Consider the following 11,421-nt stretch of genomic DNA (forward strand, 5'->3'; position numbering starts at 1 on the left):
GCATGGGTGGATTATGCTAGCATAAAAGACAATACTGTATATATATATATATATACTTGTGCAACGACTGGGGCCTATGTTGTGTTTTGAAGGAATAATGTGGGAATAATAGGCGATTTGAAGAATAATAGGCAATTTGAAAAGAATAAAGGCTGTTTACTTGACATTAAAAATAGCATAATAGGTATTATCTCGAGCATAATCTACAAACCCCTACTCGAAAGTTGGTTTATACTACTGTCATTTGAACTAAAATCCACGAAACATTTACTTTGAACCATCCGCGAAAAGTAGTACCTCGAAAATAACCAGCTATACGGTATAGGTACTCTTGAGCATTGAGAATAATGCACCACTAGCTATATCAGTTGTATTCACTATCAACATTATTTTGGAAAGTAAACAAGTGTAATGATTTTGATGAAATGAAAGTCATGTAAATCAACAATCAGCCACACAAGTAAACAGTCCAAAAATGTACATATATGGCGAGATTCGATTCATAACCGTATTACTGTCAGGAATCAGGAGTGCTCAAAAGAGAGCTAGTACGTACTGCTCCACGTCACTGACCACTGTTATTATCATTTGCTGTATAATGTTGTATATTTCTAGGGTGTAAATGTTTGAAGTTTTCGCTAATTGCAAACATTAATTTATACACCTAAATTTAGTATATCGCATGATTGCATGCAATGGTTTTGGGTAAAGGTATATGCACTGTAAACAGGTTATTGGGAAAGTATATGTGAATAGTAAATTATAAACATTATGTGTGACAAACACTAAATTCTTGGAATTCAAAATCAAGCACTTTCAGTTGTCTGAGTATGATTTTCTAGCTACATATATATACACTTATAGCTAAAGGCATTCTCTCTTTTTAGCTTTAAGAGGGATCGAGCAGCACAGGAGTATTTTCACATTCAAGTGGGAGACCAGCCAATTGATCTGGATAACTGCAGTTGTAACTGTAGTATAATAGGTTTGTATTTCAAGGATACCAAGAAAATTAAATTAATAAACTCACACTTCTGCTGGTTTGGAGCAAACTGATCGGGTTGGAATAGGTGGGGGAACAGAAGCCCCATGCTTGTACATACAATCTGGTATGTCATCAAAATTAAGCTCAATTGGAAGACAACCTATAAGTAATACAGTAAACGATTATAACTATAATTATAATTATGCATAATTAAATGGATGGATGCACAGAAATTGTTTGTGGACATAATAAGGTTAATTAGCTCACACCTGTTTCATAGACCTCCATAAGCAAGTTAGCAAGCTGTTCTTGTCCCACACTCTTTAAGGCATTACCTAGCTCCCTCCATGTTGGCTTTCCATCACAATTCCTTATCCAGAAGTCAATCACTTCAGTAATTCCCTGAACGTCATTGCCAGCACAATAAGGCTCCACTTGCTCAATGTGAGTCTCTGGCACATTTAGAGCCTTTCCAATCTCTCTCCATTTGCCTTGAACTGATTTCAACTGTACCAAGACTCGGTCAAGATCGACTAACTTGTCAGCTTCAATCCCTGTGCAATAATGCCATATGCATTCAGTCATTAATACATGGTATGCACATAGTTATGCATACCCTTTGCAGCAGTTTTCTGAACTGGCTTTGGTTTAGGCATGGCTCTCGCTCTTGACTTAGTGGCTTCAAAGTCTACTGTTGTATAGTCCACTATCTTGGGGTCAAGCAAGTATCCAGTTGACTGACTGGGAAGTGTACTAACTTCAGAGTAAACTGGACCTTGTGTCTGGTAGCACGCACGTATGAAATTGTGAAATAATTATAAACTGAAAAGTTACTCACCTGTGATCGAGGGATAAAAATTCTATCATATTCTGATTCGAATTTGGTCGTGGCAGTGGTGGAATTCACAGGAATCTGAATGATAAATATAATACACCATGGATGCATTATTATATTCATAGCAATTTATGCCTTACTTGTGGGAAGTGTCTCAGTTGATCAAAAGTCGGCTCATTGACGACTGGAAGTCGACCTGTGATTGTCCATTTAATGTTATTCATCCACAACTGTTACAATCAAAACTATTACAATGTAATCTCTAATTATTTACCTGTTTCATAGACCTCAAGGAACTGTCTGGCTAGTTCTTCTTCACCCACTAATTTCAAAGCATTTGCCAGCACTATCCATGTTGGTCGTCCACTGCAGTTCCGCATCCAAAAGTCAATCATCTCTTTCAATCCAGCACTTGAATTATCTTTACAGCGTTCTTCCACTTGTTCAATGTGAGCTGTCGGAATGGAAAGGGCAAATCCAATTTCTTTCCATTTTATCTGTACTGTCTTCAGTTGTAATAAGCTCTGATCCAAATTTAACAACTTGTCAGCTTCTGTAACTGGATGTAAGAAAGGATATTATTAATTGTACATATTCATAAGAACATTTCATTTTGTGAAGATTATCTTTCACCTCTTTCCTCTAGAACCAACACCGCTCTACTTTCGGAAGCTTCAATATCCACCATAGCGTAGCTCACAGAATGATTGTCATATGGGTTTCCATCGACTTCCTGTGGACAACATAGAAATATCGTATCATGCATGTGAGACACTTGAGTTTGACACTTTTACCGGTTCATCTGATGGCTGTGTCTTTGTTCTCTCTGCATGTATAGAAAAAGGATTCAGTGTAATGCAGTTGGTAAGACATTCTTACTCTTTTTTATTCTGAAATTTTTAGAGCGCATTTTCAGCAGTACGATCAAAAGAATGACCACTATGATCGCAACAACAATTCCTCCCGCAGAACCGAGTATCGATTGTATCAATACTCTTGAATTTGCTGTATTTAAACAATAATTTTGTTATAATTTTATTTGTGTTATAAATGATCATGAATTGACTGATTTGGAATTTTACCTTGTCCTAAACAATTTAGGTCTTCAAGGTCTGAACTCCACTGGTACATACTATTACAGGCAATGAAATGTGGTCCAATGAGCTTGTATCCTTCTTCACACCAAAATGTGATAGTTAAATTTTCACCAGTGCTCGTGTAGGAATATTTGAGTAATAAGTTGTTGGTTAGCCTTTTTGGAAGTGCACTGCATTTCTCTGCATATACAAGTATATATAGCATACACGTTATTTTAAAAAACACTATACTATGTATTTATAATTGAGGGGAGAGTGATCCAACCCACAAAACCATGCAGTATTATAATTATACAGGAGGATAATTTCAAAGACTATTTTCCTATTATTTTTTGGAGGATTATGTGCAGCATTTTACTTTGTATTGGCCACTCAGCATGTCTTCAATTTTATTACTGTTATGTAGTTAATACTACCTTCTTCACAAAGTAGGTCAGCAGGATTTGGCACCCACTCTCCTCTTCCTGAAACTTTAATACACATTGCTGTTCTTGGGTGACTGGGAAGTAGACCATTATCACACTGTAGCACAATTTCTGACCCTTCCGTGAAATCAGACTCAGTCGATAAAATTGTAAAGCTCCCGTTGATAAGAGTGGAAGGTGTATCACACACAATAGCACCAGCTTGGGGATAAATGAGTAAATATATATGAGTTATAACTATAAAGTAGATCTAATACCTGGTATGCTGCTACTGTATGTAGTGATATTACTAGTCCCTATGTTGTTTTTAGCTTGAAGGGCGACAACATAGATTCCAGTTTCCAAAACTTCAAAGGATACAGAGCAAGTTGGTGTGCATACTCTACTACTGTTCACAATTTTATTGTCATTTGTACCATCAAAGAGAATTAGGGAAACATTGTAAAGGATCTCCTCTTGGTATTGTGAACATTTAGCCTGCAAAGTATTAAAATGCAGTTAACTTGCGGCATATTTTTATGAACTTACGTATTGATTCCAAGTGACTGTCAGTATAAAAGTATTGATGCTCACACTGAAATTATAGACATTGGGTACTGTCTCTTCTACTATTGAGATGTTCACTAAGGTTTCATTGAAGTTTTGTGCATCACCACATCTGATCTTAAAAACCTTCTGTACCCCAATGGCTATTTGAGAAATATCTAAAGAAAGAACTGATGAGAAATTTGCAAAGATTCTCAAAATTTTGTCCTGGGACAACTCAACAAGTTCGACAGATGCAGAGACCAATGTTGAGTCATTAAAGACTTTTGTGGTCTCATTCACACTATCAGTATCAAAGCGTTTGAGCAAATACATGTTGTCATCATGGTAGAACTTCCACTCTAGCAGTGTGAGGTCCACTCCTTCACAGAACAGTCTGACAGTTCCAGGACAGTGTTCACCAACCAGACTCACTCCTCCCTCAACAGTCAGAGACACTGATGATGAGTACACCTCTCCATTGATTATTGAAAATAATATGACTAGCAGATCTATTACACTTGCAATTAGAGTCATATCATATGCTCTTAGTGTTTAGGCCTAGCTCTCAGTCTGTGAGTAGATTCTACAGTAGTTGTTTATTAGGAAACAGCTCTAGCTTGGCACTAGCCTCGACTCCAGCCCCTTCAATCATAGATACTATAAATTACAGTATCTATGCTTTAATCATAGATACTATAAATTTATAGTTTCAATAGTGGCCTGGTAAACTGTTGGAGCGTGGGTGGAAATATTTACCGTATTTTATCTCATTGAACGTTAAAATAGTATTTTATCTTATTGAACGATGTGATAAAGAACAGAAAAAAGAAAAAGGAGAGGCTACCTCTCTGTATATACTGTAGACAGAGACAGCTAAGTAAAACCTCAGCTCTGTACATTTAGCCATTAACTTGAGGCTCGGATCAGATATACACTCAGGCGACAAGTCAATCTCATAAGAAATTAGTTAAACCTGTGGGTAAAAAATAAATGTGGATAAGTACGTACAGTGGCTGCGACGTAACATAATGTGAGGACTACTTATTGATTTACACAATAGATTTACCATTGAAAGCACTATCCATTAATACACACTCAAGCAACAAGTCCCTCGGATCGGATACACACTCAGGCGACAAGTCCCTCGGATTGTAAACACATTCAGGCAACACATTTCTCGGATCAGATACCACGTACTTACTCTGTGACCAATTTTCGGCAAATGTCACAACAATGCTTCCTTCCAAAGAGAATGGCACTGAACGTCAAACAGACACACCAACACTTTGAAGATGGCTTCACTCAGAGAAACAAGAGGAGAAATCACCACCACAGCACTTCTTTCAGAGAGAGGTTCACTGGTCCTGTCAAGCTTCACATACTAAAGCTGATGGGAAGCTCTAATTAAAGCGGCAAGTACCTCGGTTCGGGGATACATAGCCTCGATCCCAGGCCGCTCTTCCTCAAAGAGAGGGCCTGGTATCGACTGTTTGCGCATGCGCCACATAATCCCCAGAAACTGGGGACTCCGGATATCATCGTATAATGCTCAGTAAAACCATGACGTCACAACGAACGGAAGTGGGTTGAAGAAAGTGGAGAAGAAGGTTTCTAGCCCGTGTGATAGCATTCTAATAGCTACCCTTAGCCTGTTATGTTAACAAAGAACTCACAGCCTGCAACAGTGTGGATGGCAATGTCTGAACGAAGGGAAGGCTGACAATAGCCTATATGGACAGGCCACGCCCATCTGACACTAACCTTGGTGAAATTCTACATGTAGACTCTATCAGAAGAAATAGCATGCTGTAACCAAACGTACAGCTCTGTCTCTAGCTAGCTAGCTATATAGCTCTGTGTATGTAGTGTTCTTTGTGTGTATATGTTATTCAGGATATTTTTCGGGTAAAATGTCAGTTTAATGGAAACATTACGGGGAAATTATCCAATAATTTTGCGCATGCGCAAACAGTCAGTAGCAGGCCTCCTTTTGAGGCCTTGTGAAGGAGGCTAGGCAAGAGTTTATGATAGAGAGAGAGTATCGAACGTAGGCATACTGTGTATCAGATGTATGCGGAGAGTAACGTGACTTCCTGTATCTGTCACAAGCTTGGAATTTGCACACTGACCAATCCAAGCGTGGGTGATGTAATCTATCAACCCATCCAAGTGTGGGTGATGTAATCTACTTTCTTGATAGATGACATCACCCACACTTGGATTGGTCAGTGTGCAAATTGTGACAGATACAGGAAGTATGGCGCGCCGTGTGTTTCAATAACAATGTCTGCATATACATAGGCGTGTCCTGGTGTGAATATACCGACATAGCATGCACGTGCAATGATCGCCTTATGCAGTGATCATGTCTGCACATGCAACCATTAGTCTCTGCACATGCAGTGATCATGTCTGCACATGCAACCATTAGTCTCTGCGCATGCAGTGATCATGTCTGCACATGCAACCATTAGTCTCTGCGTGTGCAGTGATCATGTCTGCACATGCAACCATTAGTCTCTGCACATGCAACCATTAGTCTCTGCACATGCAACCATTAGTCTCTGCACATGCAGTGATCATGTCTGCACATGCAACCATTAGTCTCTGCACATGCAGTGATCATGTCTGCACATGCAACCATTAGTCTCTGCATGCGTGTGCAGTGATCATGTCTGCACATGCAGTGATCATGTCTGCACATGCAACCATTAATCTCTGCACATGCAGTGATCATGTCTGCACATGCAACCATTAGTCTCTGCACATGCAGTGATCATGTCTGCACATGCAACCATTAGTCTGTGCACATGCAGTGATCATGTCTGCACATGCAAATGTGTTCCAGCCGAGTACTTCAATGGCAGATTCGTCTTCATCCATGTCCATATCATCTATTATATCTATCATTAATTTTTAATACATCTTTGATACACGTGCTTTAAATAGAGCTGCTGCATCAGGTCAAAGTATATGTTTCTCAATGGGACTCAGGTACACCTGTACTGTACTGCATGTGCAGAGATTAATGGTTGCATGTGCAGACATGATCACTGCATGTGCAGAGACTAATGGTTGCATGTGCAGACATGATCACTGCATGTGCAGAGACTAATGGTTGCATGTGCAGACATGATCACTGCATGTGCAGAGACTAATGGTTGCATGTGCAGACATGATCACTGCATGTGCAGAGACTAATGGTTGCATGTGCAGACATGATCACTGCATGTGCAGAGACTAATGGTTGCATGTGCAGACATGATCACTGCATGTGCAGAGACTAATGGTTGCATGTGCAGACATGATCACTGCATGTGCAGAGACTAATGGTTGCATGTGCAGACATGATCACTGCATGTGCAGAGACTAATGGTTGCATGTGCAGACATGATCACTGCATGTGCAGAGACTAATGGTTGCATGTGCAGACATGATCACTGCATGTGCAGAGACTAATGGTTGCATGTGCAGACATGATCACTGCATGTGCAGAGACTAATGGTTGCATGTGCAGACATGATCACTGCATGTGCAGAGACTAATGGTTGCATGTGCAGACATGATCACTACACACGCAGAGACTAATGGTTGCATGTGCAGACATGATCACTGCATGTGCAGAGACTAATGGTTGCATGTGCAGACATGATCACTGCATAAGGCGATCATTGCACGTGCATGCTATGTCGGTATATTCACACCAGGACACGCCTATGTATATGCAGACATTTTATTGAAACACACGGCGCGCCATAAGGAAGTCACGTTACTCTCCGCATACATCTGATGTACAGTATGCCTATGTTCGATACTCTCTCTCATAAACTCTTGGGCTAGGGGATACATAGCCTCGATCCCAGGCCAATCCGTCTCTAATTGAACGCTAGGTCGCCTCCTCGGCCTGGTATTGATTGTATCTGGGCGTGACCGGAAACTGGTAAGTATCAGCTATGTACTGTAAAATCTTCAGTTCATACAGTTGGCTAAAAATACAGCGATAATGATATAATGACACTAGAAATTAATACTGTGCACAGCAGTACTGCGTCCATAATAAATGCAGATGTTTAGAAGCGAAGATCTCAAACAAGAGCTTCCAGAAAGACTTAATAAATACTGCGTTGGATATGCCTGCTAAGCCTTCAGGTGGCATAACAAAGATTGTGTGTTCACAGTGCATCAAGAGACAGTAGAATCCTGACGTCACTGGTCAGGATAGCAACCATAAGTGTTGAAAGAGCCATTCCACGTCAGTAGTTTTAGTGCAGGTAGTTCTATAAGATCGGACCCTTGGGAAGGACACGAGTGGCACTGGGGCATCCTCTTTCAATGAGTTCACACCCATCAGCTATAGGAGGAGTACAACGGGGGTTGGAGGGGAAGGTTCCATTTTGCTCCTGTATACAAATTAGTATGAACTTAAATTCACCATTCCACTATACATTTTGTAACTCACAGTGATGGTCCACACAAAACTAGCCACGATCCCAGGCCGCACTTCCTTGAAGGCCGGTGAAGGAAGCTAACACAACACTAGTGCCAGTGCCGTAATGTCATATCTTAATCCAGATACCAAGGATTGGACTATAGGCTATAGTGTACAATTTCCAATGATGAAAGGGTATTATTGATTTATATCGCTCACCTTGACAATACATCCCAGGCCCAGCCACTTGTGGACACCCCTGAGCATAGTATACAAGAGATCGATGGCCAGAGTCTGAGGATAGACTCTACCAAGTGTATCTGGCAATCAATGGTCTAATCAAGCGCTTGTATTAAATTGTGTAGTCAATCAAAGGTAGCCACTGATAGCAGAAACTTGAGAACCTAGGTCTGTTCTTTCATAAGAGTGATGCTCTTTCTTCCTTCGCACAAGACAGCTCCTCACACTCTAGCTAGCTAAGCCTATATCTATGACAAACTAAACTTGCAAAGAATAGACCTATGACACGGATTTCTTTGTGATTTATCGGTGATTTTACGGAGTAAGTATGCTTACATACACTATTAGTGTTTCTATTCGCTCCACCTTGCTCAGGTATTCGCTCTTTTTTAGCGAATACCTGAGCAACCACAGCAACCACAGCACATGCCCAGATACACGCCCAGATACAATCAATACCAGGCCGAGGAGGCGACCTAGCGTTCAATTAGAGACGGATCGGCCTGGGATCGAGGCTGGGGATACATTACTTTTTTCAAAATTCCAACTATCGCACATTTTTGTTTTTTGGATTATTACGTCATCATTGCAAGAGCTACGATGTTGCCAGCTTGTTCCTAAGGCATGTAAGTCGGCTTGTTGTAGGGTCAGATTCTGCATAACGCTGTTTGTTTTTTGCTTACCGTGGTGCTAAATCGTTCGAAAATCCGTGTTGTTCGAAGTTCCATTGTTTACTCTAATTCTGGCGCATGCGTAAACAGTGTTTACCAGGCCGCCTTTCTCTGTGGTCTGGAATCAAGGCTAGCTTGGCACATGCAGTCATGCTACTATTAAATCGTAATTTCCCTGCTACTAGATCTAGTACCGTATATTATCAGGAGTGCACTCCTGATATTATACATGGGTTTTCTTAGCCTCGATCCCAGGCCGAGTTTTCCGAGGGGTCCGCAACGGGCCAAAATTCTGTACAAGATTCTGGAATCTTAAGATTCCAAGGAGATTCCGATGAGATTCTGAGATTCCATTCAGGATTCCAAGATTCCTGAGATTCCATTAAGATTTCAAGATTCCATTGAAGATTCCAAGATTTCTAGAAGATTTCAAGATTCCATTCAAGATTCCAAGATTCCTATAAGACTTTGGCTAGTCCTGGGCGTGGCCTTTCTGAAGATTGTGGGCCACGCCCTGATCTAGTCGATCGCCGCCCCCCTTCTTCTGGGCAACGGTAGAGGGCGGCGGCGATCGACTATAGCCATGATCCGCAAAGCTAGATCCATAGCCATAGGCAGGCTAGACTATAGACATCTAGTATGAGCACTTATTATTATAATTATATCTGAATTGATGAACATAAAATAATTTTATAAAGACTAGACTATACGTCTTGTTGGCTATAAAGTCATTGATTCTAACTACTTTATCGACACTTGGTTGCAATACCATAATCGCTTTTTTACTTTGGCGGCGTTGATGCATCTACCAATCTTCACATCCGTCACAGCCTACCTTGGCCATCATCTGCACATCAACAGTAGCAATAGACAGGGATTTTCAAAGTGCTCTCTTTGTCCATCCTGTGATACATAATATTTTTCATGTATACACTGGTACACTGGTATACTGCAGGTCAGACTCACCGGCACCATAGCCTCCCTACCATTAAGATGAATAGGGGAGCCTTGTCCCTCGCTTCGTCCATCCTGTGATGCATATACAAACTTTCATGACAACAATTATTACGCTGATACTGCATACCACCATAAGCTCACTCTCATTTAGCCTCGGTCCCAGGCCGATTTTTTTTTAATAGAACGAAGTTGAAAAATATGGCGACCTAGCGTTCAATTGGAGACGGATCGGCCTGGGGTCGAGGCTAACTCTCATTAAGAGTGGACAGTTTGGACTTGGAGCCTTGTCCCTCGCTTCGTGTCCTGTGATGCATAGATCTATCTATCCTGTGATGCATAGATCTATCTACGCTGATACTGCATCAGACTCACTCACCATAAGCTCACTCTCGGCGTTAAGAGTGGGCAGTTTGGAGCTGATTTTGGGAGAGCTTTGTCCATCAATTTGCTGTTCAGCATGCATGTACGTATGCACATTTTCATGACTATAACAATTATTATTATTATGCTGGTTAAACTCACCTTAATCTCTTTAGGAAACGTCTATAATCTGCACACAGAGCTGCATGCTATGAGAATAGAGAGAGAGATGTGTACTCTAGTTTTGCAACCGCAACTGAAACCGTAGCCTCGATAATCGGCCTGGTCTCGAGGCTACTGCAACCTCAATAATAATCTACGGCGAAGTATATGGTTTATTTATATACATTTACGGGTATCTCATTAACATTCCACAAGATTCCAGAGGTTGCACAAGATTTCAAGATTCCAAGTGAGATTTTTCAGCTATATAGCAGGGGCGTAGGCAGGAATTTGAGGAAGGGGGGGCTGAGCTGTTACCGAAATTTTTCATCGACCGGAAGCCACACCCCTAATTAATGACTCATTTCCGGGAAGTGAACTCTATATCCTGCCAACAATCAAGCTAGCTAGCTATAATATAGCTATAATAGTTTCCAGAATAGTTTCAGTTGAATAGTTTCGGTCTACGTGGATGACGCCTGACAAATTCATTAACAATGTCTTCAACTGATATGTCGATGTCTCTGTGTACATGAAGTAGAGGACAAGCGATTGTTCCCCATGGTAGATCTGAGAGGGAACTCTTGCAAAGAGGACACAGGGAAGACAAAATCCTCTATCTGCTTGCTGACTGATACTTCCCTAACCACTTGTACGGGAATTTACGTCCATTGGCTGCCTTCGGAAACTTATAACAAGCATTTGGTACGAAATGGTCAACAATCAGGTGGT

The 11,421-nt window shown here is 40.8% G+C and overlaps 1 protein-coding gene and 1 long non-coding RNA gene across 3 annotated transcripts; both read right to left on the reverse strand.

The window, feature by feature from the left end:
• Nucleotides 1–727: 727 nt before the first annotated feature.
• Nucleotides 728–4,525, reverse strand: LOC135351151 (uncharacterized). 2 transcript variants are annotated; one of them, XM_064550102.1, is made up of 14 exons: nt 3,871–4,525; nt 3,600–3,819; nt 3,334–3,543; nt 2,903–3,097; nt 2,700–2,825; nt 2,615–2,646; nt 2,454–2,553; nt 2,095–2,379; nt 1,961–2,016; nt 1,824–1,898; nt 1,602–1,767; nt 1,255–1,539; nt 1,031–1,145; nt 728–959 (listed from the first exon to the last, which is right to left on the reverse strand). In XM_064550102.1, exons 1-14 carry the CDS (start codon nt 4,402–4,404, stop codon nt 890–892), a joined length of 2,469 nt encoding a protein of 822 aa, XP_064406172.1. In that variant the 5' UTR covers nt 4,405–4,525; the 3' UTR covers nt 728–889. The 2 variants fall into 2 exon arrangements, with proteins under 2 accessions (XP_064406172.1, XP_064406164.1); XM_064550094.1 differs by having other exon boundaries at nt 728–971.
• Nucleotides 4,526–9,931: 5,406 nt separating this feature from the next.
• On the reverse strand, nt 9,932–10,814 carry LOC135351729 (uncharacterized). Its single transcript, XR_010399500.1, has 3 exons — nt 10,544–10,814; nt 10,177–10,239; nt 9,932–10,113 (listed from the first exon to the last, which is right to left on the reverse strand). It is a non-coding gene; the product is annotated as an uncharacterized LOC135351729 (long non-coding RNA).
• Nucleotides 10,815–11,421: the final 607 nt, after the last annotated feature.

Source organism: Halichondria panicea, chromosome 1 (genome assembly GCF_963675165.1).
Source record: "Halichondria panicea chromosome 1, odHalPani1.1, whole genome shotgun sequence".
NCBI classification, from domain to species: Eukaryota; Metazoa; Porifera; class Demospongiae; order Suberitida; family Halichondriidae; genus Halichondria; species Halichondria panicea.

What these genes read in the sequence shown, in the direction of transcription:
- LOC135351151 (XM_064550094.1), bottom strand. Translation starts at nt 4,404, where the DNA reads ATGACTCTAATTGCAAGTGTAATAGATCTGCTAGTCATATTATTTTCA. An exon ending in CACAGCCATCAGATGAACCG is followed by an intron (nt 2,554 to 2,614) that starts GTAAAAGTGTCA and finishes TGTTGTCCACAG; the next exon opens with GAAGTCGATGGAAACCCATA. An exon ending in TATGGAGGTCTATGAAACAG is followed by an intron (nt 1,146 to 1,254) that starts GTGTGAGCTAAT and finishes TATTACTTATAG; the next exon opens with GTTGTCTTCCAATTGAGCTT.